General features: G+C 41.6%; 1 protein-coding gene across 1 annotated transcript; it reads right to left on the bottom strand.

The window, feature by feature from the left end:
* Nucleotides 1–410: 410 nt before the first annotated feature.
* LOC115083367 (histamine H3 receptor-like) lies at nt 411–23,398 on the bottom strand. Its single transcript, XM_029587166.1, has 4 exons — nt 23,185–23,398; nt 21,701–21,867; nt 16,389–16,778; nt 411–632 (listed from the first exon to the last, which is right to left on the bottom strand). Exons 1-4 carry the CDS (start codon nt 23,396–23,398, stop codon nt 411–413), a joined length of 993 nt encoding a protein of 330 aa, XP_029443026.1.
* Between the last annotated feature and the right edge of the window lie 4,341 nt (nt 23,399–27,739).

Below are 27,739 nucleotides of genomic sequence, written 5' to 3'. Positions count from 1 at the left end.
CCTCTATTCCAGCTTATGTGTTACTTTCTGGGAGAAATCGCTGTGTGAGTAATCTACCAACGAGGCTCTATACCAGAACCCTGTGTATGCTCCACTATACTCACTACCTCATTTTCTCTCCACTACAGCACAGCTATTGAGGGATCGCTGTTCCAGTGTCCTGAGGGACTACAAGCCCAGCCGGGCTTCATCTTTACTCACTACTGCCACCTCTGGTGGCTTCTCAACTCTGTTTAATAAAAGATAATTCAGTGTTGTGTGTCCTAAAGCTGAGCCTAACCTGTGGCCCCTCACGGGACTTCCCCCTGTGGGCGTGGTCATCTGCCACAGTGTCCAAGGGTCCACCCAAAACCTTACAAACAATAACAGACACAGACTGGTTTGACTCCGCCGGAGGCGCTCTTCCGGTTTCAGCCGCCCATGGCCAACTGCATGGGCTCTTCCGTCTTGGCCACAATAGAGACCCTACTTAGAGCAGGGCTGGTGGTCGGTGGCGATCGAACCCAAGAGAGCTTCTTGGGCATCCAGCTCTCTCGGTGATGCTCTTGGAGACGATGGTCAAATCGGCCTGTTAAATCTACAAGGTTCTCCAGGGAGGCAGGGAGCTCACTTGCAGCTAGTTCATCCCTCAGCTGCGAGGAGAGTCCATACAGGTAGATGGCTCATAGGCAGTCTTCCTGCCAGGCGAGCTCAGAGGCTAGAGTCTGAAACTCAATGGTGTAGTCAAAAAGACTTCTTTGACCTTGACGAAGATGTAACAAGGTAGTGCTTGCCCAGGCATGCCGCCCAGGATCATCAAAGGTCCGTTGAAATACAGCCACAAACTGAGATAACTCCCTTAGGAGTGAGTCCAATCGTTTCCATAAGGGTAAAGCCCAAGCCAGCACCTTCCCTTCAAGGTGTTATTGTTTGTAAGATTTTGGGTGGATCCTTGGACACTGTGGCTGCTGACCATGCCTATGGGGGGAAGTCCCATGAAGGGCCACAGGTCAGGCTCAGCTTAGGACACAACACAGATAGATCTTTTATTAGCAGTATTGAGGAGCCACCAAAGGTGGCAGTAGTGAGCAGAGATGAAGCCCGGCTGGGCTTGTAGTCCCTCAGGGCTCTGGAACAGCAATCCTACAATGGCTGTGCTGTAGTGAAGAGAAACTGAGATAGTAAGTACAATGAAGTATATGCAGGGTTCTGGAATAGAGCCTCGTTGGTTGGGTACTCACACAGCGGTTTCTCTCGGTAGGGAACACAGGACCTGGAGTAGAGGCAGGCCCTCGAGGAGCGAGTACCTGGTTCCAGGGAACAGCTCTGAGAGAAGTAGATGGTAACTCACTGATGGTGTAGGCAGCAGTATCTTTCAGGCAGAAGTGAAGTCCAGGCAGCAAGTCCAATAAACATGGGCTCTCAAGGAGCGAGTACCGGTTCCAGACAGCGACCTGAAAGAGAAGCAAGAAGCCCCCGAGGAGCAGGTACCCCAAATAGAGTAAGTCCAGTAATGGAGAGGCAGAGTAGCTAGGTACGGAGAGCAAATCCCATCCATAAGGAGTTCACCTTGCTAACATGATTAGCTAGCAGTAGCGTAGGCCTTTTGTATCCGGGATGCGTGACGTCATCACAGGGGGACGCCCCTGAGGTTCTCGCCAAAGAAAGTATTTGAAGCAGGGCCACGCGGCGCGCGCACCCTAAGGCAGCTGAACAGCATGGCGGGAGGCAGCGCCCAAGCCTGGACCGGGGATGCTGGAGAGGACGGCATGCAGACGCCGCGGCAGCCAAACGTCCGTCAACTGCGGGAGGAGTCACCAGAGAGGTAAGGAGGGCGGAGTGGAGACGTCGGGCAGCAACAGTCGTAACACAAGGCAAGACAGGATAAAGGTGACTTTGGTCAATTCATCCTGGAAGATGGAGGGCTGCAGAGCGAATTGCATATAGCATTCATTGATAAACCCTCTGCAGAGTCTGGAGTCACCGTTGAAATGTGGGGGCACTGGTAGGACCAGCAGGGCTAGAGGCATCGATGAAGATGGCTGTGGAGGAGGAGGAGCCGGCACAGAAACCGGATTGCTGGTGAGGGCATCAAGCTGGGCATGAAGGCGGCCAGTGCCTCAAGAAACTGCTGCTGTTCTTGTACCTTGGATGGCAGACCAGGAATGGCATGGAGGCTACGCGGCTCCACTGAGTCCATGGCCTTTGCAAACTGTTGCATCGGAGGTGGACCCTTAGGCTGAGGTGGGGTTGATGCAACCCGTAGATAGGGACTTATGGGCCCCCACCATCGGCAGGCAGAGTGGGCTGATAGATAGAGGCCACTGGAGTTTTACCTATATCAGCCCTCGTTCCCCGCAGGTTGAGCCTATGGGTGCCGGGGCCAGCAGGCCTTAGGTGGGCCTCGAAGTGAGAGTTGATTCAGCCCAGAGACAGCAGGTGAGAGATGGTACAGTCCTACTCTGAACAAGGTAATGTCCTGGAAACTCGAGCGCCAATGGAACGGAAGCAGACGGGAGCACTCGAGCAAGAGCTGGCTGAAGCCTAAATAAACCACGTCCAGGGGGTAAGCCAAAGAGGCATCAAAGAACAGGCTTGAGTCACGGCTGGCGGCAATCCGAAGGCAGTGGCAAGCAAAGCTGAGGTTTGAGCACAGAGATAGTCAATATTGTAGTGAGGCGAAGCAGAGATCTGGGTCTGGAGATAGGCAATAACGTAGTCAGGCAAAGCAGAGGTCTGGGTCTGGAGATAAGCAATTGCAAAGTCAGGTAATGCAGAAGTCTGGGCTTGGAGAGAGTCAATGGTGAAGTCAGGCAATGCAGAGGTCCGGGCTTGGAGACAGTCAGTGGCTAAGTCAGGCAATGCAGAGGTCTGGGCTTGGAGAGAGTCAATGGCAAAGTCAGGTAATGCAGAGGTCCGGGCTTGGAGAGAGTCAAAGGCGAAGTCAGGCAAAGCAGACTACAGGAAGCTCCTGAATATAGAACTCTCTCTCTCAGGTGGCTGCAGAACAGGCATGATCCTGCTTTTGCTTCTGATTCATTTGCACTCCACAGAGACATGGCCCTATCTGGGGCCCCATGTACAGACTTATCTGGGCCTATACTAAAACTCTGCAGAAATCTATGAATCTTTCAGATTGCTGGCTATGTTATCATCTACAGCCGGATGGCTCTGGGTTTGTTCCCGTACCTTTTAATGAATCCTCCTTCCTCAATCGAGATACTTATATTGCACTTACTGCTGTCTCTCTTACCCACGCTAACCTTTATGCCCTACCCCTGTGCACCAAACAGGCAGGGTGGTGTTTTCAACCGGAGGGTGTCACACCTTGGGCAAACTGTACCGATACTATGACCGTCACCTATAAAAAGGATTACTACAGTGTGGTGAAATATCAATTGTCTGCATGATGGAGCTTTGTGCATGAATGCTTTGACCATGAACTAAACATGACTGTTCATCTGTACAAGGTCAACAACAAGGTATTGGCTCTCCCCGGGGCACATCCTTCATACTGCGGGGACTATAAGCATAAATGCCCCACCTATCCCCCATGCTTCAACAGGACTTTACCTCGTTTTGACTACAGCAAACGCAGCCAGTCAGTCCAATGCAATTCGCCAGCTGTTCCCTATGGAGGCTAAGAAAAGGATTCAGGGGACCTGCCCTACTGGTTATGGACGCAACCTCAGGTGTACTGGGAATTATACTCATGATGAGTACACCCCTTCTCCCATGTTTCTGCTTGCCAAGGCTTATATTGAAGCACAAGGCTGTTCTGTGTTGGGAACATATCAAAAATCTACTTCACCACCTCTGAGGTAAGAGTAAATGATAGCAGGCTATCAGTGTATAATACCTCAAGACTATGGTTCTTTTCCCCGCGGGGAGCAGTAAAGACTATTTCCTTTAATACTTCTGCTCAGTTCTCATTTGGATACATTGTACCATTGTTTTATCTCAACAAACATCATCAGAACTGGTTTGCCCCTAAGAGAAGGCGCAGGTCACTATTTGATTTCCAGATGGACAGTGATCCCTTTCATCATGTTTTGAGGACTTTTCCCCCTAGTTTAGGAGTTTTTGAACTTGAAAGTGCTTTAAAAAATCTTTCTGCCACTGTGGAAGTCACAATGAATGAGACAATGAAGATTTTGGGACTCATGCAACAAGAGATCAAGTATCTTAAAGAAGTAGTTTTAGATAATCGTATAGCACTAGATATGTTGCTTGACGACAAAGGAGGGGTTTGCCAATTTATTAATTCTTCTTGTTGTTCCTATATTAATAATGATAGTAGTATTAGAAATCACATGCAAGCTATAGATACTTTACTGTCACACCTTTCTCATTTCACTGACATAGAAAACCCCTCATGGGATGTCTTTGGTTTAGGAAGGAAGCTATGACTTTGGGGCCAGAGATTACTGATGATAGTTATAACAATAATAGTACTTCTTATAGAAACATAGAAACATAGAAATGACGGCAGAAGAAGACCAAACAGCCCATCCAGTCTGCCCAGCAAGTTTCACACTCTTTTTTTTTTTTCATACTTATCTGTTTCTCTTGGCTCTTAGTAACCTTTTGGTTCTATTACCCTTCCACCCCCACCATTAATGTAGAGAGCAGTGTTGGAGCTGCATCTAAATGAAATATCTAGCTTAATTAGATAGGGGTAGTAACTGCCGCAATAAGCAAGCTACACCCATGCTTGTTTACCCCGACTATGTAATTCAATCTTTGTTGGTTGTCTGTATATAGATCCACTTTTCTTCATTCCCCCTGCCGTTGAAGCAGAGAGTTATGCTGGATATGCATTGAAAGTGAAGTGTCAGTCTTTCTCCCCTGCCGTTGAAGCAGAGAGCTATGCTGGAAATGCTTGAAGTGTCAGTCTTTCTCCCCTGCCGTTGAAGCAGAGAGCTATGCTGGAAATGCTTGAAGTGTCAGTCTTTCTCCCCTGCCATTGAAGCAGAGAGCTATGCTGGAAATGCTTGAAGTGTCAGACTTTCTCCCCTGCCGTTGAAGCAGAGAGCTATGCTGGAAATGCTTGAAGTGTCAGACCTTCTCCCCTGCCGTTGAAGCAGAGAGCTATGCTGGATATGCTTGAAGACATCCTCCCCTGCCGTTGAAGCAGAGAGCTATGCTGGATATGCTTGAAGACTTTCTCCCCTGCCGTTGAAGCAGAGAGCTATGCTGGAAAGGCTTGAAGTGTCAGACCTTCTCCCCTGCCATTGAAGCAGAGAGCTATGCTGGATATGCTTGAAGACGTCCTCCCCTGCCGTTGAAGCAGAGAGCTATGCTGGATATGCTTGAAGACTTCCTCCCCTGCCGTTGAAGCAGAGAGCTATGCTGGATATGCTCGAAGACTTTCTCCCCTGCCGTTGAAGCAGAGAGCTATGCTGGATATGCTCGAAGACTTTCTCCCCTGCCGTTGAAGCAGAGAGCTATGCTGGAAATGCTTGAAGTGTCAGACCTTCTCCCCTGCCATTGAAGCAGAGAGCTATGCTGGATATGCTTGAAGACTTCCTCCCCTGCCGTTGAAGCAGAGAGCTATGCTGGATATGCTCGAAGACTTTCTCCCCTGCCGTTGAAGCAGAGAGCTATGCTGGATATGCTCGAAGACTTTCTCCCCTGCCGTTGAAGCAGAGAGCTATGCTGGAAATGCTTGAAGTGTCAGACCTTCTCCCCTGCCGTTGAAGCAGAGAGCTATGCTGGATATGCTTGAAGACATCCTCCCCTGCCGTTGAAGCAGAGAGCTATGCTGGATATGCTTGAAGACTTTCTCCCCTGCCGTTGAAGCAGAGAGCTATGCTGGAAAGGCTTGAAGTGTCAGACCTTCTCCCCTGCCATTGAAGCAGAGAGCTATGCTGGATATGCTTGAAGACGTCCTCCCCTGCCGTTGAAGCAGAGAGCTATGCTGGATATGCTTGAAGACTTCCTCCCCTGCCGTTGAAGCAGAGAGCTATGCTGGATATGCTTGAAATGTCAGACTTTCTCCCCTGCCGTTGAAGCAGAGAGCTATGCTGGATATGCTCGAAGACTTTCTCCCCTGCCATTGAAGCAGAGAGCTATGCTGGATATGCTTGAAGACTTTCTCCCCTGCCGTTGAAGCAGAGAGCTATCCTGGATATGCTTGAAGACTTTCTCCCCTGCCGTTGAAGCAGAGAGCTATGCTGGATATGCTTGAAGACTTTCTCCCCTGCCGTTGAAGCAGAGAGCTATGCTGGATATGCTTGAAATGTCAGACTTTCTCCCCTGCCGTTGAAGCAGAGAGCTATGCTGGATATGCTTGAAGTGTCAGACTTCCTCCCCTGCCGTTGAAGCAGATCGTCATGCTGGATATGCTTGACGACTTTCTCCCCTGCCATTGAAGCAGAGAGCTATGCTGGATATGCATTGAAAGTGAAGTATCAGGCTTATTTGATTTGGGGTAGTAACTGCCATAAAAAGCAAGCTACTCCCTGCTTTTTTGTGAATGCAAAAAAAAAAAAAAAAAAAATTTCCCCCCATATTCATTTACGTCCTCTAGACTTTATGGATCCACAGTGTTTATCCCATGCCCCTTTGAAGTCTTTCACACATCTGGTCTTCACCACTTCCTCCGGAAGGGCATTCCAGGCATCCACCACCCTCTCCGTGAAGAAATACTTCCTGACATTGGTTCTGAGTCTTCCTCCCTGGAGCTTCAAATCGTGACCCCTGGTTCTGCTGATTTGTTTCTGACGAAAGAGGTTTGTCGTTGTCTTTGGATCATTAAAACCTTTCAAGTATCTGAAAGTCTGTATCATATCACCTCTGCTCCTCCTTTCCTCCAGGGTGTACATATTTAGATTCTTCAATCTCTCCTCATAAGTCATTCGATGAAGACCTTCCACCTTCCACCTTCTTATTTTATGTGTATCAGTTCAATGCATTGTCATGTTATGTAAAAGACGTATTCCTAAGATAATGGTCTCAGCAACACTTGCAGTGCCCCAGAATGTATCCTCAGATGAAGAATTTAATAGGTGTTGCACTATGAGTGAAAATGTAATAGACATCTAAGTCAAGCACTGCCCCCTGGAACAAAGGAGGGACTGTGATAATAACATTTATTGTAGGCATCTGTTTAGTGGAAATTTACCAGAAGGGTTCCAGGAGGCACTCTCTGAAACTGTCTCACACTTAGATAACAGAAAAAATAAATGTATCTCTTTGTAGTTTTAGACACCACAATGAAGAGTTATAAACAATGCATGTCTTCAAGGTTAGCTAGTGTTCCCAGGGCACTTAGGAATGTTAATGTAAGCAAATGTTTCTTTTCACCTTGTGATCCTAAATCAAAGGAGTGTTGTACTAATCACTAGGGCAAAATTGTATTTAAGACCAGTCAATTGGATATCTGATTAAGTCAGTCTCTCAAACTTAGGAGCTGACTTCCTTATGCGCATAAGATTAAAAGGCTTTTGATTATTAGAAATAAACTGTCTCTGTTGTCCTCATGTCCTTGGTAAACTTTTACATTGCAGAAACCTTTGAAGATACCTCCCTCCGAACAATGAACTGCTGAGCGAATGTCGGCTTTTCCTTTTGTTCTAGTTTAAAAACTGCTCTATCTCCTTTTTAAAGGTTAGCACCTGTGTAAACTATTAGAAATTTAAAAATTTGGTTTCCCCAGTCCCATTGGTGCATACATGAGGGGGAAAAAACAAAATCAGAGTCCCAGATTTCCTGAATAAACCAAATAACCACACAAGGCTACTGTGGCAGGTTGATATGAACCCTCTTTATTTATTTTATTTATTTATTGGTTTTTATATACCGCCGCTCATCAGAGATATCACGTCGGTGTACAGTGAACGAAACCGCAATTGCGTTTTACATAAAACAGTATGTTAACAATTGAGGAACAATACATTAAAACAGATAAATGCAGTAACAAAAAATTATATAGATAATAAGAAAAATGGCTTAGCTATAATAGTGAAACTTAATATAGTATTGAAAGATAACTGTTGGGAGAGGATAAGGGGAGGTATAAACTTAAATTGATGAAAAATAGAGAGAGGGTCAGGGAAGAAAGGAATATATACATGTGAAGCTGTGAGGCTGTTAGATACAGCAAATTCTTCGGTTGCAAGAATTAGCAAAGAGGGTACTAGGATTGAAAAAAAAAAAAGGAAATGAAGATTATAATGTTATAGAGAGTCATGTAGAGGTCATGTGTAGGCTTGAGTGAAGAGCCATGTCTTGAGCTTTTGCTTGAAGGTCTTTGGGGACAGTTCAAGACGCATATCAGTAGGCATGGAATTCCATAACATAGGGCCAGCCAGGGATATGGCACGGGCTTTGGTGGATGCGTATTTAAATAGCTTTGGTGATGGGGTTTGCAGGGTGGCTATGTACGGATTTCTAGTTGGCCTGTTAGAGCTATTAAATTGAAAAGAGTTGGAAGGCCAATTCATTTCTGGGTTGTGGAGAGATTTGTGGATAAGTGATAATATCTTGTATTGTATACGATAATGGATGGAGAGCCAGTGTAATCTTGTATTGTATACGATAATGGATGGGGAGCCAGTGTAATTCCTTAAGTATGGGAGTGATGTGTTCCTTTATGTGAAAATGGGTTTAATCGAAATTGTGTTTGTTTAAGCAGGCAGTCACTGTTGGTCCCGGTTTTTTCAACACAGAGAGTTTCTCAGGACTGGAAACCCTACTTCAGTCCATTCCTCCTGTAGTCCTTCCAAGTGTAAAGCAAAACCCTGTTACAGTCTGAGTACTACTGAAGGTGACTCTTATTCATATAACTATGAGCACCCAGTTCAGGAAAACACCTTCAGGGAAACCCTCTGGTTCTCACTATTAGAGTCAAGATTTAGATTGTTTTGTTTGGTTTTTGTTGGCTCCTTCAGCAGTGGAACTGCACCCCCTCCTTAAAAACGGCAGCCAATGTTTCCTAATGTAAGGGAGAATAGCAAGGAAGGAGTTTATTCCCAGCTCCACCCTGTCCTCCTACTGAGAGATTCTTTTCCTTTTGCTGGTGTTTAGCAGTGTTCCTTTTGGTGTAGCACACCTCCATGAGGTTTTTGTGTGGGATTCACACAAAAGCCAGATCCTTGTCTCCTTCCGCTCCAGCTCCTGTTGCTTCTGTTCCTTCTTTCTTTCAGCAGTAGCCTGCATCTCTTCTTTTCCTCCCTCCCCATTGGTCAGAACCCTCCTTGCATCTCAGGTAGTTCTGTGGCTCCCAATTGGTCCAACACACTTCCTGCATCATAGATCGGTTATCCTCAGGAGGAAAGAGGGAGGCTTTGAAGAGCTGTGAACATTTATTCTGCATTCACTGTCAGTTCTCTGCAGGTTTTCTTGCTATTAATCCTATTTATCTCAGTAAAGGGCTATCATAGTTGATGGATATTTTCCCTGCATGGATCTTAAAAGCAGCTTGTCAATATTAAGTCTCTCAAAGACCATGTGCTGCTCAACCCTGAGACATATACACAAGCATGGAGACAGGTACCCTTGTCACATTTACATTTCTGCTTGAAAATAAACTGTATGGATCAGCAACTATTACTTCCCTTAAAAGAAGGTTTGGCGAAAACCTGAACAGAACGGCAGCTACTACTACCCTTAAGAGAAGGCTTGGGAGTAACCTGCACAGAGTGGCAGATACTACTACCCTATAAAACTTGCTGGGCCAACTAGATGGGCCAGTTTGGTCTTTATCTCCATCATTTATTATGTTACAATGTTACTAATTTCTGTCTGCCATCTCTCCTCTCCACCACTACTGTTCTCTTTTCCTGTCATCATCCTTCACAGAACCGATCTGTTACCGCTCCCCTTCTAAGCCCCCTCCTCCATCAGACTGTTGTCACTTCTCCTCCCTACCACACCCACCTACTGGTGCTTTCATTCCTATTCCCATTTCCATACCAGTCTTCTGATGCTTTCCTTCCCTTTGCTTCATGGTAGCCTGCCACATGGACCCTTCCTTCTCTCTCCTACCTCTTCCACACCAGTCAGTCACTGGCATCCTTATGCCCCACTCTTAAACCAACCTGCTTTTTCTTTCTTTTGCCCATATTCTCACACCACACCACACCATACCCTCACCCTCAACCCAGCACCAGCAAACATTTCCTTCATTTGTTCATCACCATACCAGTCCACCTGACTATTGCATGATCACCACTCTGTCTCAGTACTCCCTTGTGAAGCTGGGGAGGAAATACTGAGAGAAAGGAGAGGGGTTGCAGGAGGGAGAAGGGAGAAGGATTGATAGTCTGGAGGAGAGATGCTGGGTAGAGGGAGGAGAGAGGCTGGCATGTGGAAGATGCAGATGAGAGGCTGAATGGAGAAAATCAGGGAGAGAGGAATGAAAAGCCGGAAGGAAGATATTAAGGGAAGAAAAGAGGCTCAGGTAGGAGGAGTGATAAAATGCAAAAAGTGCTACATTTGTAAGCCCTTATAAAAGTGGTGGATCCCCTAGTCACCACTAGATGGCCCTAGATCCTTGCCTATTAGGAATGCTAACAGCTTAGTGGGACTACCATTCCATTCCATTCTTGTCTGTTCGATTGAGGTTGGCTGTGATTGGCTGTCTCTTAGGGCACTTGGGTGGGGGGGGGCTAGTGGTTTAGAGAGTGTGGTCATTTTGAGTTGGCACTTGGAGAAGCAAGAGCAGTTTTCCTTTTCCCCTGAAGAGTTGGGCCCACTAACCCAATTTGGTATTTTTTCCATTTAGAGGAGATTTATCATCAGTACACTCTGAAAGTAATATAAGGTATATATAGCCAGGAGGAGACTGCCTGCTCCCCCTCCCCTTCCCTCTCTGGAGGATACTAGCTGTGCTACAGAAATGTACCACTTATTACCTTGTATGTGATATGAAGAGCCCAGGAAAAGACACTTGTTTGTCTCAGAATGTGACTGCTTTATTTTCAGACAATTTGGGTTTACTAGTTAGAATCAAATAGACAACAACTACAGTCCTTGAATACAGCCCAGGCTTATACTGAGTAAAGCTCTGCATCATTAGTGAACATAAACATATCAGAGACTTGTACTTGCTTTGGGAATATTAATAAATGGAGCTAGCTAACTATCTCTGTAGCTTTATGAGATTACCTTCAGTTTTACCCCAAAGCAGTCTCTGTAATTGGAAGTATCAGAGACTGTCTCTGCTGGAGGGAGCATGCGTTCTTAGCCCTTGTCACTTGTGGGTCTTGTCTGAGCCCTGGGCAAGAGAAGACAAGTTCCATCCAGATAATAACAGGGTTTTCTTACATGCAGCCTTCCCATACACCACAGCTCATTGGCCTTGTGACAGGGAGGGGCAACGGTGATAGTTCAGGCGTCATCTTCAGGTGTTAATGGTTCTTGAACCCTCTCCCTGGCTGCTTTTAAGAGATAATACAGGAATATGTAAGAGAACTCAAGTATAATCAAGCAGTGAGATGGACAGAGTTGTTTCTTCATTTCAAACTGCTAGCCTCCCCGATCTCATTGGGGAGGATCACTGCTCCTGCCACATGGCGACTCCAGATTCAATCTTGGTCCTGTAACCTCTTGACCTGTGAGCTGCCCTGAGGTGTCAGAGTTTTTCTATGAGCCGACCTGTCTGATAAACTCATCCTTTGGGTAGGCTGTTTTTCATCTCTAGGCAGACTTGGGTTGTTTTTCAGATCCATACACCTGGGCAGTTTAGATCATTGTTTGTGGTGAAAAACTATAGCCCTTAAGTTAAACAGGCAGATCAGATAACCTGGGCCCATACTATTATTCTGGTCAAAGTTCTTCATCTTGTTTTTCTGCTGAAACATACATGTCAGCATCCATCTTGTGGCATCAATATTCATATATTTTGTTGCATTCAGTGAAACCTCTGGTGTCCCCTATAGCTCCCTGTCTGAGAGGGTCTACCTCAATTTTGGAAGAGAGATTTTGTGAAGTTTGGTCAGGCTTTGCATTATTTTTTCTCATTCTGGAGAATACCCTGTACTCTTTGGAGAGGGACAAGCCCCAATCCAGAGAACAGGGGCTGAAGACCTGTGAGCTTCCTTCTACACCTTACAGGAAGCAAGACCATTAACAGCATTACCCAGTGTGGGATATTTGGACGAAGAGTATTTTGGAGTTTTCCCTTTTTCACAAATTGTAGCTAGGAGGTTGGAAACCTGGGTCAGGAATTCAGACACCATACTTTTCCTTTAGAGAAGTCACCCCAATCTAAGAGGAAGTGCAAGAAGAAGAATCAAGATCTGGAGACCCTACACAGGATCGCCACCTCAAAGGAACCAGGACATAGGCGGTGGGCAAGAGACATAACTTTGGACTCAAGTAGGATCTCTTTGGGCTTTCGGGTTTCCCCAGTAGGATTCCCCTCATACACTGGGGCTATGTTGTACCCTGAGAGGCAAAGCGGCAAGCTTGCCCCCGAAGGGATTTGAGATAAAGACATCACCAGAGAGATGCACACACTTAAGGAGAAGACATCACATCTGGGCCACAAAGGAATGCCTTTATCCCCATAGAAAGAATCCACCCCTTGGGATCTGCAGCAAGGGGAAATATGAGAAGGAAAACAGCCCCAGAGAATAAATTCTCTTATGGCCCTAGGGGAAATAGTAAAACCCCAGACAAAGGTTTACATAAATGAAGAAATAAAAGTAGATTGGAAGTAAAGGACTGAGAGCATCATCACGTTTTCTTTTTTTCTTTTTTCTATTTTCCACCTTATTTATTGTTCAAATTGTCACCTTTTCTTTTTACTTTATTTTCAATTTCAACAGTGAATGTTAATGTTCATGAAGCAGTCAATCAACACAGAATATGAAAGAAGCTGATGAAAAATTAAGTAATCACTTGAATCAATACATAACACATTTCTATAAACTCTAGTATTCACAAAGTTCATTTCTTATATGAGGCTGAAAAGTCATTAGTAAGAAGCAATCAGGGACCCTAACTTTCAAACTTATCTGGGGAAAGCATTTCATTGGTTAATTGGATGTGCAGAGATTTATGCTAGTATTTTATAAACTACCGTGTAGTTCATCTCCAAAAGAATATGCATATTTCAGTATGCACAAATATTACTATTACAAGAAGTTGCAAACATTTGCTTGCTATTTTATAAACATATGCACATATATAACAAATATGTGTAATAACCTTGATTTATACACAGCAGCAGATCAATTATAAAGTATGCACATATAACATTTTAGAAATACTGTACCTGTGCATACTTGAAATCACTCCATACCTCTGCCAGTTCACCCAGTCCATCTCCAGTTCACCTAAACCCTCTAGCACAGGGTGGCCAACTCCGGTCCTCAAGAACTACAAACAGGCCAAGTTTTCAAGATATCCTCAATTAATATGCATGCAATAGATTTCCATACAATGGAGGCAGTGCATGCACATCTATCTCATGTATATTCATTGTAAATATTGTGAAAATCAGGCCTATTTGTGGCTCTTGAAGCCTGGAGTTGGCCACATCTGCTCTAGCACTTCATCCTAAATGCAATGTATATGCTTATATCCCTTAAAAAATTGCATCTTACTAAACCACACCCTTTTTTCTGCCGGTAAAATATGTACATGAAATGGAAAATACGGGAGTATTCTCTACATTTATAAAATGGCATATCTGAAAGTACGTGCTACTTATGTCCAATTTTTACACATAAAACTCCTTTGAAAATTTACTGTATAACAAGCTCAATTTTCAATTGTCTGCATAAGTCACCAAATGTGTTCATAAGTGGGCCTGCCAACATTTATGCTAATATTTTATAAACGATGTGGCGAGAGCCCTAAAAGTACACCTGTATGCTTACACATATATTAGTAATGCAGGAAAAAGCATATTCTCTCTACCCATTTTATAAAAGTACACATATATATATTTTATGCACATAAGAATTGTCATGTGTGCATAATAATCCTGAGTTACACATGGAGGCATGCATTTTCTAAAGAATGTGCATACCCTAGTTCTGAAAATGCATACTTCTTTGTGTACTTGGAATCAATAGTTTTCCGAGACTTCCATCAGTTCACCCAGACCTCCTCCATTTCACTCAGACTATCCAGCTCGGGAGCTGAAGTAAGTTGCAAAAAAAGAAGAAAAAAGAAAAAAGGTAGGGTTTAGGGGATGGAGAGGAGAGGAGAGAGGAAAGGGGAAGGGGAAGGGAGATTAGGTAGGGGGGGTAGGTAGGGGGGGTAGGGACGTTCCCTCTCAATCTGCTCCTTAATTGGAGTGGACTGGGAAGGAACTTGGGAGCATCACCGCGTGGAAATTGCAAAAATCCAGCACGCATGTGCCCGAGGCCTGCGGATTTTCCACCATGCGTATGCCGGGTAGCACACGCACATAGACGCGGCACACTTATGTGGAAAATCTACCCCATAATGCTTACAGAACAGCAACTTGTGCACATACATCTGAATCCCATTCTGAAACATCCCTAAACCGACTCTTTTATTTCCCTGGTAACACTTAGATGCATCACTCCAGTACAAACATACGATATTTGTAAAATAACTTCTACAACTATACATGCTACTTACACATGTATATGCTGATTTTTATACGTTGAAACCTTTTGAAATTAACCCCAAGATTTATCAACAAATAGTTACGTAGATACTTCTCTTTTGATGAGTATTGGATTGAGGCTACACAATCATTTTACATAGAACAGTGATCAGCTTTCAGATTCTAATTTAGGTTTGCTACCTCACTCAGTTCATGCTAAACAGGCTAATTCCATCCTAATGTTGCCCTGTTGCATATATGAAAGTTTAGTCCTTTTCTTAGAAAAGTCAGAACTACAACGCCATGCATCCAATGGGGAAAGACGTTAGAACTACTTCTTCTCCATTGATTCTGAAGGTGGCTGGAATAAATATTCCATCCACAGATACTGTATATACCCTGGGTGTTGTTTTGGATTCACATCTTATTATGACATCTTAAATTTCATCTGTTATTCAGACAGCATTTTTCTATCTTAGATTTATCCGTTGTTTACGGCCTTTTTTGGAATTGCATGATTTTAAAACTTTGGTGCATGCTTTCATAATATCCAGAGTTGACTATTGTTAATTCTTTACTGTCAGGAGTGCCAAATTATCAGTTTAAAAGATTACAGCTGCTTCAAATACCTTGGCTAGTTTGATCTACCAACTCAAGAGATATGATCACATTACTCCTATTTTGTCAGAATTACATTGGCTTCCAATTATTTATCATATCAAATATAAAATGTTATGGCTTGTTTTTCGTGCACTTCATACAGGTTCTCCATCATACCTCGCTAAATTGCTATCTAATTTTGTAACTGTACGCTCTCTTCATTCTTCACAGAAAGGTTTGTTAGCTCTACCTTTGTCATCTGTGATTCATCTTGACTCAACTAGAGACTCTTCTTTTAGCTATCAGGCTCCATTGCTGTGGAACATGTTACCATTTGACCTTCGTATTGAAGTTAATTTCGTAAAGTTTAAGAAAGCAGTTAAAACTTTGCTTTTCACACAGGCATTTACCATCACCTAATAACAATGTAACTTATTATTTTATTTGTATTAATTTGATTTTTTTTTTAAGGAATGACTGAATTTTGTTTTAATTAGAATGGAATTATGCTTTATTGTAATTTTTTTTCTCCCCTTTGTTTGTTTAGCTGCACTAATTTTTATTTCCTTTTATTGTATCCCTGCTTGGTTAATGTAATTTACAGGTGGTATATAAAATTTTAACAAATAAATAAGGATGGAATCAGCCTGTTCAAGTAAGACCTAGGTGAAAGGGCAACTCTATGCCATTGACAGTCTGCACCAGTTGTGAACTGATGATATTAAGGCAAAAGTTTTCCATTTAAAAGCATCCATTTGCTAATCCATTCAGCCCCACCACACCCCCACCTCCATTCATTACATTCCTTTTTTTTGCTAGATTTAGATCTTCACAACTAGTCATTTGAGTGGTGATGGAATAGTTTGTAGCACAGATAGTCCTTAAATGTTTTTTTAAAGGCTGGATGACAAAGAGGATAGAGAAATGGATTAATTGATGAATTGAGCCAAAGAAAACATGATGCTATATCATACCAAAATGGTTGGATGCACGTTAGATTACAGAATTCACGGATGATCATAAGCAATGAGTATGGGGACCAACAAATGCAAAAAATAGTTACTATATATAAAAGGGATTTTGCTACTTTTTTCTCCCTTGATGTATTAGAAGTGTGGGATACTGTATTTTTTTTTGTAATTGTGTTCATTGCTCCAGATCTCATGGGGAAATCACCATTAAGACCGCTATGCTTTGCAGAAAAAAGTTGGCTTTTGTCCATGGTATTAGAATTCAAACACAAAATGGAATTTGATCTCTTCTGTTGTGCTCCTACATCAAGATGTGGTGACATGTAGACTTCTGCTCCATCATTCTTTACATAGAAAATGTCTGCTGTTGAGTCTTCATCATTGGTCTTTATTTTGTTTTTGTCAATATGAATTTTCCTACTTTTTTTACGTTTATTGATGGTCAAATATATATTTAAATTAAAATAAATAATGACAGAGATAGGGAGAAAGAAATCTACACCACAACCAAAGAAACGGAAATATCTATTGTGGAAAAATTCAGGTGTGCATTCCCCATCTGGAATAACACTGAAGCCCACTATAATATCCCAGCACGATATTGCTGGTGTATATATAAGGATAGATAAGATCCATGCTATAAACATTTTTATAAATGCACGACTTGTGATTCCTTGCTGAGCTCTATAAGCAACCTACAAGTAAAGTAAATAAAACTAAAATTATTTTTATACACCACAAAATGAAAGTATAAAACCACAAACTGGTTATCTGGCTGGTCATGCTTGGTTCTTACAATTTGAGATGTTAGAAACTTTGAGGTCACTATTGAGTAATCCAGCCAGTGACAAAGTTATCTGGATAAAGTTACCCAAATAACATTAATCAAATATTCAATGGGACAAGTTTCCCACCCAATATACTTAGCTAAAGTTACCTGGATAAAATATTCCGGAAACTTTGCCAAAGATGGTTTCACTCAATATTGGTTTTAAAGAAATGCATCCAGCATCCACCAAACTCCCTTTCCCTCTCTCCATCCCACCAAATATAAAATTGTAGCAGGCCAAGGGCATCCCTCCCAAGCCCATCAAATATAAACTTCTGGCAGATGAAGTACCCACTTCCCAATGCCACATAATACAAAATTGTTGCCTCTCTCACTATCCTTTTAAGGCTTTTTCCTTCTTCTGATTCACCAGCCTCTGACTGTGTCAGCTGTCAGTGAAAAAGCAATCCCCATTCAAAACTGTACTCCGCTGTGCCAGCATTTACTATTCATGCCAGGGGAGAAGGAAGAAGCCGCTATAATTTTATATTTGGTGATATCCGGAGTAGAGGCCCTTTGCTGCCTCAATTTTCTATTTGGTGGCCTGAATACAATTCATGAGTTTTTAATGGAATTGACCAGGGCAGTATCTTTCCTATTGGGAATCCTCATTATTTTATTATATTCGCCATCTTTTTTTTTCTGATCGTTTTCTCTGTCCGTCTCCCTGCTTTGTTCACAGCAGAATTCTCATTCAGCATCGTTACTAGTTACCAATCACAGTTAGATTCATGAATTTGGCCTCAACTTGCCAAAACACTTTGAAATGTCCACTACATATTTTGCCTCCCTTGTTTTCTCTCCTCACTATTTCCATATTACAAATCAATATTTTTCCTCATGTCAAACCTTTTGATTTTCATCTTCATATGTTTATGTGTTCTCTTTGGCAGACTAGATTGACCTTATGGGTCTTATCTGTCATCATAAGTTAATTTTGGAACCAGCTTTCCCTTTTCACTCACTCCATCCCATCCCCATGTAATCTTTAATCCCTGAACCTTCTATTTCTCTTCTGTGCAGATCTGCTTTTCTATGACATTAGTTCTGATCTTTACCTTGTCAACACCTTCAAACTACTGGCACTTCCTTTTTCGGATTTTGTTTCTTTGTTTTTATCTGTATCCAGCTGTATCTAGTATATATGCCTATGGTTTTTTTTATAAACTATTTACTGCATGCGAGTCATGCAAAGCAATATATACTATAGCAATAAAATATCAGGTAGGTTGAAATCACAAATCAGATGTCTATGGAGCTCTGTACAGATCACAATTCTGATCTCTAACTGTGAACCATATGGGAAGGAAAGGTGCTGGCAGCCAGAGTAGTCAAAGATGCTCTCACATTGGGTTAGGTCAGACCATGGTAGTGGGCATGAAAGGTCAGGTGGGTTAAGAGCAGACTTTGGCAAGGAAGATTCCAATATCTGGAAATATCTATTATCCAAAAGGGGCTTGATCCCAAATCTGCTCAATTTTTTTTTTGTTTTGTTTAATCATTATGTAAAATGTGATTTTGCACCTTTCAATTAGCACCTCAAATTGAGGTGCAGGTAAAAAAAATAGTATTGCAATCAATTATTATGCAGAAATAAATTATTGAATTGATTGAAGATTCAAATCAGTTCCAATACTCTGTAAATATATGTATTATATGATGGTTATTCATATCTAAGAGTACTATCAATTATTGGTCATAAATAATATTGCCAATTCTGCACGGTTGTCTGAAGCATCTGAGAATTAAAGATTAACAACAAGCATGCTGCTGCAAGCAACCCAGGAGAAAGCTCTTGGAGAATTCTCAGAAAAAGAACACTTTAGGTTGAATCATAATTTGTAATTTCACATATACTTGCAGAATATATAGTCCAGCCAGTATTTACAATGTCAAATCTTAAGAAGAGCAATGAGTGTGTGGCAGATGGTTTTACGGTCTGATGAGTCATATAGTGACCAAAAACACGTAGTTATGGTGTCAAATATTTAATTAATAATAATTGTAAATAAATCAAAATCAGCAATGTATTTTAATGCTCCTCTGTCCCCCAACATGGGAGCATGTTTGGCCAAAGCTTCATTGGCAGGAACAAGTCTACCGGAAAAATTAATATCAAAAGGTTTTTGTAAACATGTTAAAATGGACCAAAAAGAGGCTACAGCAAGAGGAAAAATATGTGATATACATACCACATTTAAGTCATGTATATGTAAGATGTAAGAAAATGTCTGCAAAAAATATTAATGAATACATCAAAAAGACTTAAATAAAAATGCATAATAAAGAACCAGGAACAGAACTTAGATACATGTATATAGTGTGATATGTGACCGGGACACGCAGGTGTGTAGATAAACATCATAGTAAAACAAAAACAGTAAGAAAGTACAATAAAAATGGTACCAGTACAAGCAGAGCACAATGCTAGAGCCAAACGGGCTTATTTAAATCCCTGTCAAAACCACAGGGAGATCGTGAGGAATAGCGCTGCTTTGAAACGGAGTGAAAAATACTGAGAGAGTGAAAGAATGTAACCATTTGAAAACAAAACTTTGAAGCAATGTCTAAAAGAATAAAAAAGTATGGGTAAACAACAGGTTAGATTTCTCAAATAGAAATCACAAGAGAAGTGAAGAGAAAATGAAAAACCAACCTGATCAAGGACTCCATACGAAGTGTTGTGAAGTGCAGCTTAAAAATGTTGGTGTTGGGGATAGCAAAAAGGTATATCGGCGGGGTTTGAAAAGCGTGTGAACAATGCTATGATGATGCAGTGACAGCATAGGGGCAGGGCAATGACATCAGAGAGGTCAAAGAAGAGCAGTTAAGCGTGAACAATGCTAGAGACAGGCGGACCACTCGATTTCCTTATTGAGACCAGAGGGAATTAGGGAGTTGAAAGTAAAAATCCAGCGCTGCTCTCGGTATACGAGGAGCCTTGAGAAATCACTACCACATGGTGATGGAAATATCACTTCTAAATCAAAAATTTTAGATTGTTAAGAGAATTGGTTAGTTTCCAACCAGTGAGCACTCCATTTCAAAGCAGTGCCATTCCTCACAATCTCCTTCTGGTTTTCTTTATTTAGTTATTTAAAACTTTTTGTATACTGTCTTAGCAAAAATTTGAACAAAACGGTTTACAACATTATCAAAAATATAAACTTTCAAGAAAGAAAGTAAATAAAAATAAAAGTAAAAAATAGAAAATAGTAATAAAGTTCGAATAAAATTACATTGGTAACATATCAATATCAATATAACTAATGTCTATAAAAGAAAAGAAAAGAAACAATAGATTTAAATTTTACCTTAATTTTAACAGGGATTTAAATGAGTCCATTTGGCTCTAGCATTGTGTGCTGCTTGTACCGTACATTTTCATTTTACCTTCATGCTGTTTTTGTTTTACTATTACGTTTATCTGTATATCTCTTGGCCTGCTCTACTATATACATTTATCTATGTTCTCTTGCTGGTTCTTTATTATGCATTTTTATTTGTTTTTTTGATATATTTATTGATGCTTTTTGCAGACATTTTTCTTACATCTTATCTATAAATGACTTCAAAGTGGTATGTATATCAAATATTTTTCCTCTTGCTGTAGCCTCTTTTTGGTCTGTTTATTTTAATATCTTTACAAAAACCTTTTAATATTATTTTCCTGTAGACTTGTTCTTCCCGATGAAGCTTCGGCAAAACACAGTCCTGTGTCAGAACAGAGAAGCATTAAAATACATTGCTGATTTTAATTCATTTACAATTGTTATTAATTACATTTTTGACACAACTACGTGTTTTTGGTCACTATATGAATCATCAGACCATAAAACCATCTGCAACACACTCATTATTTTTTATATTATTTGGTGCGTTTTGCACATTTTCCACATCCTTTGTGGTGTAAATCTTAAGAAGAAACACAACAAGAACAATGAAGCTCAATTGAAAGACAATAAACTTTTTTTTCTATCTGGGATGTGTCAGTTATTTTGTGATAGTATAAACTGACTGAAAATAACTCACACATACACACCATTTAAAAAACAAATGCAATTATTTTAGAAATAATCTAAATAAATCTAATAAATAAATATTTGTAAATAAATACATTAATACAATTTACAATCTTACTAATGATTATTTACTTGTTTCTGCAATGCACTTGAACTCTGTGTCTATTTGAAAAACCTGACACATACACAAATAGCTGTGTAATTAATGTGTTTCAATAAACTCATTCTGTACTGTTAATGTTGAGATATACAAATGCCATAAGATAAAGCCTAGATATTGATGAGAGTGCAGTCTATTGTAAGGCCACCAGATGGCACTGCTCTATTTTAGGGGGTTCATGTAAGATGGGAAAATGCTTTTCTTATAACCTCTCCTTTGTGACTTGTTAGTTGCTTCTTTTTGTTCAGTCACTGGTCACTGTCTGAGAAGATTCTACTCATTCCCTTTCTCAAGCTGTAATAAGGTAGAAAACCATAAATAAAGTCCTGTTTCATATTCCTGCTATGTCTTCTTCATCAGTATGTTAGAACAAGCTTACACTGTGATGGTTGTATCATATCATGAAACTTCCAGCAATAGGTCCAGTCAGACCTGACAGCCTAGGCAATGGCCCAGGTTTCATTCTTCAGTGAGTACAGTTATGAACTAACTTTGTTCTTCAAAACATATAATTTAGGAGACATTCTGAAAAATTGTTTCAGAAAATATTCCTTGATGTTTCTGCCTATATGAAATGTCTTAAGAAATATCCCTTGTTTTGCTTACCGCATTTGTGACAGATAGAAAACGATCATGGCTGATCAGCACAATACTAAATACCGAAGTCAAGCAGGTAGGATAATTTATAGCTAGCCAAAGTTTGCAGAGTCCTCGTCCAAGTATCCATTTTCCCTTTAGCACATAGGTTATACATATGGGCAATGTGAAGGACCCTAAAAAAAAAACATTGGTAAAACACAACACACCACTTTCATCTTTAAATGGATTTGCCCACTCATGAAAAACACCTATTTCAATGTACTTCTCACCTTCCTTTCAGGAGAGTTGCTACTTTAAAAGTGATTGAGATAAAATGCACTGCACTAGGACAACAATTTTTAAAGCTATTTACCTGAATAAATTGCCTATCTGAAAATTGCCTTTCTTGCATGAGCTTCCATGGTTTGTGTACTTTTAGCTGGATTCAAAAGATGTGTTCCGAGTGATATTTAGGTCGGGAGGAAAATAGCACATGTGAATTGGGTTTTCAAATGTGCACACACTGGCTGGCTGCAAAGTATTGTTTATTTAAATTATGAAGCACACACATATTTAAAAAGAGTAGATTTACCATGTGCATTTTTTTTGTGGCTGCTAATTTTCAGAGGGAAACAACATGGATGGTTTCCCTTTGAAAATTAGAAGTAAAATGCACAGACTAAAAATCACCAAGTACATTGCAAGCATCAAGGGCTATTGAAGAATGCTCCTGTGTTCTGAAGCCCAAATATGAAACTATATCACTAATGAAAGTAACAAATCAACTGAGTCTGGGTGTTTGTGGTTTATACCATTTTTAATGCACATGGTTCATTAGCTATTACACTGCTTTGGACAGTTTTCCACGAAGGTGGAATATAAAATGTTTTGAATAAACTACATTTACAAATGATGATGAAGAAGTATTTTATATTTTTTCAGAGTAATGAGTCTGCATTAACTATGTTAATTAAATTAGTCTGGGAGGCTTGCTTACAATTATTGGATTGCTGAATGATATTTTAATTTGTATATTAACTACCTTTGAAATACCTGTAAAACGGATTATAATAAAACTGAAATACTTTTGCCTTTATATTCCTCTATATAAAGAACAATTTACTACTGCAAAGCAGCATAGGAACTGAAAATGTGAAATACAGCATATTATCAAGAAGCAGAACTCCTGGATAATTTTCAGAACAAGCTTATTTCCTCTGAAGAAAATGCAATTTCTAGTACTTCTGCTCTTGTGATAGAGAACTAAATACTCATTTAAGATTTGCCAGTGACAGCATGAACTGCAGCTCTGAAGAATACACATAAATATATCACCACAACTAAACTATACACTGCAAATAAAAATGAAAGTATAAGTCTGCAAATATAAAGTTTATGAATAAAAGGTCAAATATATTTTATGAGATTCATATTGTAGAAAATATTGCTCTTTGATTTTTTTGAATTTCGAATAAAGTAAAACCAAACAGTTTCATGGCATTAGAACTTACCCACTATAAAGTCACAGATTGCAAGATTAAGAAGTAAAAAGTTGCTTTGGCTTTTTAGCCTCCTGTCTATTACAAAAGCAAAAATGACCAAGCTGTTTCCCAGTACAGCACTTCCATCTGCCAGCGTCAGGAACATGGAGACAATCAGTCGTGTGGTGCTTGAGAAACCTTCCCAAGGAGCTTTGCTGACCCTGGAAATATTATTGCTTTGCATCTTGTACAGCACAGAGTCATTTCAGAAGTGAACAAAAATCATCTTTAAAGGAAACCTCATCTTTTCTCTATTTACACTCTCTGTTTATTTGCTCAGGATTTATTGGGTTTTTTTCAGAATTATATTTCCAGCATCAGAATAAAATCAAGTTGCTACAATATAGGAGAAAGTATATTTGTTGCTTTTCAAATGCCTGCAGCTTGATGAATTAGGTTTATGTGCAAGAGTGAGGTTGGAGAAGAGCCCAGGAGTACTTGAGGCTTCAGTGGAGTGTCAGGTTACTGCTGCTTCTCTTCCAGATCTGCAGATATTTATAAGGGCCAGAGCAGGAGGAGACACTAGAAGTACCATTAGGAGAAATAAGGCTAATTACGTTGTTTTTAATTTCTGTGCTTCTGTGCCTCAGCTACATGTATGATTTATTTAATATGGTCCTGTGACTTTTACGTTTGTACGGCTTATTCTTAACCACTACCTAATTTACACTTAAAGATGAATTTTAAAAGTTAGACGCACACCAAAATTGGGAGATGGATGCGAAACTAACACATGTGTGTGTGTACCTTGTTCGCGCTCACAAACGCGAACAAGTAGGGATGTGAATCGTTTTTCAACGATTAAAATTATCGTCCGATAATGTTAATATCGTCTTAAATCGTTATAGAACACGATACAATAGAAATTCTAACGATTTATCGTTAAAAATCGTTAAATCGTGTTAGTGCGCACTAACAGGAGTTAGTGCGCACTAACTCGATTTAGTGCGCACTAACTGAAAATGATACAAATAAACACTTTCCAGGTCACTGAAGGTCAGTTAGGAATGAATATGTGTTCCTATTGGCTGGCTGCCCTCTTATCTATTGATGTTACCAAGGTTACCACTGAGGTGATGGTTGGGGGGATGGGAAATGGAACTGGAAACTAACGAACACCAACAGAAAATGAAACAAAGTGTTCACACTTCCCAGGTCAGTAAAGGTCACTTAGGAATGAATATGTATTCCTATTGGCTGGCTGTGCTCTTATCTATTGATGTTACCAAGGCTAACACTGAGGTAATGGTTGGGGGGATGTGAAATGGAAACAGTTGGAAGCTTGACAAAAAAAGTAATGTAATGATCAGCACTCACGTGACTAGAACTTGTTTCTTTATTATTTTTGTTAGCAGGCACCTGAAATGCTAGTGCATGTTGAATTTGCCAATCACTGTGCATTTTAGAAAGGTGGTCCTGGCTGGAACTGTACACAGTTCAAATATATGTAATTGATTGTTGGTAAGTGTAGATTTTAAGTGATTTTCCTGCACATAGTGCCCTAACCCTGGCACCAGGGGTGTTGTGATCTTCCTGCACACAGTGCCCTAACCCTGATACCAGTCTGAGACAGCTCCCTCCCTGCATTACTAGTGAGAGGCTGGCTTCACAGACAGGGGGGAGCTGCCTGACCCTCACTCCTGACTTCCCCCATGTCCCAGCTAGTGAATGGTGTGTGGGTGAGGGGGGGGGGGAGGATGGTGAAGTCTGAGACAGCTCCCTCCCTGCATTACTAGTGAGAGGCTGGCTTCACAGACAGGGGGGAGCTGCCTGACCCTCACTTCTGACTTCCCCCATGTCCCAGCTAGTGAATGGTGTGTGGGTGAGGGGGGGGGGAGGATGGTGAAGTCTGAGACAGCTCCCTCCCTGCATTACTAGTGAGAGGCTGGCTTCACAGACAGGGGGGAGCTGCCGGACCCTCACTCCTGACTTCCCCCATGTCCCAGCTAGGGAATGGTGTGTGGGTGAGGGGGGGGGGGAGGATGGTGAAGTCTGAGACAGCTCCCTCCCTGCATTACTAGTGAGAGGCTGGCTTCACAGACAGGGGGGAGCTGCCTGACCCTCACTCCTGACTTCCCCCATGTCCCAGCTAGTGAATGGTGTGTGGGTGAGGGGGGGGGAGGATGGTGAAGTCTGAGACAGCTCCCTCCCTGCATTACTAGTGAGAGGCTGGCTTCACAGACAGGGGGGAGCTGCCGGACCCTCACTCCTGACTTCCCCCATGTCCCAGCTAGTGAATGGTGTGTGGGTGAGGGGGGGGGAGGAGGATGGTGAAGTCTGAGACAGCTCCCTCCCTGCATTACTAGTGAGAGGCTGGCTTCACAGACAGGGGGGAGCTGCCTGACCCTCACTCCTGACTTCCCCCATGTCCCAGCTAGTGAATGGTGTGTGGGTGAGGGGAGGGGGGGAGGATGGTGAAGTCTGAGACAGCTCCCTCCCTGCATTACTAGTGAGAGGCTGGCTTCACAGACAGGGGGGAGCTACCTGACCCTCACTCCTCCGGGGTGATCTTCCTGCACACAGTGCCCTATCCCTGATACCAGGGGTGTTGTGATCTTCCTGCATGCAGTGCCCTATCCCTATTAATACCAGGAGTGTTGTGATCTTCCTGCACGCAGTGCCCTATCCCTAATACCAGGGGTGTTGTGATCTTCCTGCATGCAGTGCCCTATCCCTGATACCGGGATGTGTGCAAGAAGATCCCAACACCCCCGGTATCAGGAATAGGGCACTGCGTGCAGGAAGATCACAACACCCCCAGTATCAGGAATAGGGCACTGTGTGCAGGAAGATCACAACACCCCTGGTATTAGGGATAGGGCACTGTGTGCAGGAAGATCACAACACTCCTGGTATTAATAGGGATAGGGCACTGTGTGCAGGAAGATCACAATACCCCTGGTATCAGGGTTAGGGCACAAGTTCTAGTCACATTGACTGATCACATTACTTGTTTTGTCAAGCTACCAACTGTTTCCATTTCCCATCCCCCATATACTGTCAGTGGGAAGCTTGGTAACATGAATAAATAAGAGGGCAGCCAATAGGAATACATATTCATTCCTAAACTGACCTTAACTGACCTGAAAAGTGTCAAATTGTATCATTTTCAGTTAGTGCGCACTAACTCTCCGTTAGTGCGCACTAACTCGAGTTAGTGCGCACTAATCGGAAAAAACGATTTTTAACGATTTTTTAACTAAAAAATCATGCCTAACACGATTTTCTTGCCCTGCCACACGATTTCTATCGTTAAGACGATATGGAAAACGATTCACATCCCTAGTATCGAGTCGAGATCTGGAGCTATATTCAGATGCTGCGGGGGGATCAGCATGGGTGCATTTTGTCAGGGTTCTTGGTGCTTTGTGGTTTAGCTTGAGGCATGGAAGTAGTCAGGAATGACAAAAACATTACCTTCTTGGAATTGTTCCCTATCGTAGTGGCACTAGCAATATGGGGAGGTAGGTTCCGTGACACTGATATTATGCACATGTATTAGGCTACTATAATGGGGAAAAAATGGACTTTTGGCTAAACTACTCTGCAACAGAGTGACTTGAATGAACTGAATTATAAATAGTGTCAACTAATGTATACATCTATATAAATAAAAATGTAAATGTTCGTTTGTTCGAAATCTTAAATCTCTGAAAGTTCTTCACTGATTGCTTTGAAATCATGACACAATGTTGCATTCGAATACATGTGTGTTTTTATATACCTATATTATATAGATGTCACACCTGTGACAGGTAAAAACATGATTTTTTGCAAAAACAGCACCATCTGTTGGACGTAAAAGCAACACACACTATCTACAATATAAATGGGCTCTGACCGACGGACCCCCAAATGCGCAGTAGAGAGCAGCTCTACCGCGCATGTGCGGACCATAAAGCTCTGCGCTCCGTGCTGGTTGTCACAGAGGGGAGGAGGAAAGGGCAGATGAGTCGCCGCTCTGAGAAACGGCTCAGCCCGTTCCTCCGCCGCTGGGGAAGGGGGGAGGGAGTAGGGACTTCCAGACAGTTACACACAGCAGGAGAAAAGGGTAGAAGAGTCGCCGAGCCAGTCCGTCCACCGCCGGGGAAGGGGGGGAGGGAGTTGGAACGGCCAGAGCAGAGCAAATGCAGAAACGTGTGCTTTCTCTTCCATTTAACCAAACTGAGCCACAGCAACGTGTGGCCGGGTACAGCTAGTTGCAAATAAAAATCAAATTATACATAAGTGAATATCAGATTTATAAATAAAAGATCAAAAATATTTTATGAGATGTATACTGTAGGAAACGTTGCTCTTCTTTGATATGTTTTTTTAATGCATGTATGTTTTAGAACAAAGTAAAATAAATTGTTAGTTTCATGGCATTGGAACTTACCCACTAGAAAATCACAGATTGCAAGATAAGTCAAAAAGTTGCTTTGGCTTTTAAGCTTCCTGTCTAATACAAAAACAAAAATGTCCAAGCTGTTTGCCAGTACAATAATTCCAAATTCCAGTATCAGGAACATGAAGGCAATCAGTC

Source organism: Rhinatrema bivittatum, chromosome 2 (genome assembly GCF_901001135.1).
Source record: "Rhinatrema bivittatum chromosome 2, aRhiBiv1.1, whole genome shotgun sequence".
Taxonomy (NCBI): domain Eukaryota; kingdom Metazoa; phylum Chordata; class Amphibia; order Gymnophiona; family Rhinatrematidae; genus Rhinatrema; species Rhinatrema bivittatum.
Note: the sequence above shows the minus strand (reverse complement) of the source record. Positions and strands in the feature narration are given on the sequence as shown.

Bases quoted from the DNA above. Each gene is read 5' to 3' on its own strand.
- LOC115083367 (XM_029587166.1), bottom strand. From the start codon at position 23,398: ATGCAAAGCAATAATATTTCCAGGGTCAGCAAAGCTCCTTGGGAAGGT. The intron at 21,868-23,184 runs GTAAGTTCTAAT...TTTTTTTTTTAG, and splicing joins AATCTGTGACTTTATAGTGG to GGTCCTTCACATTGCCCATA. The intron at 16,779-21,700 runs GTAAGCAAAACA...CTTTACTTGTAG, and splicing joins TTCTATCTGTCACAAATGCG to GTTGCTTATAGAGCTCAGCA.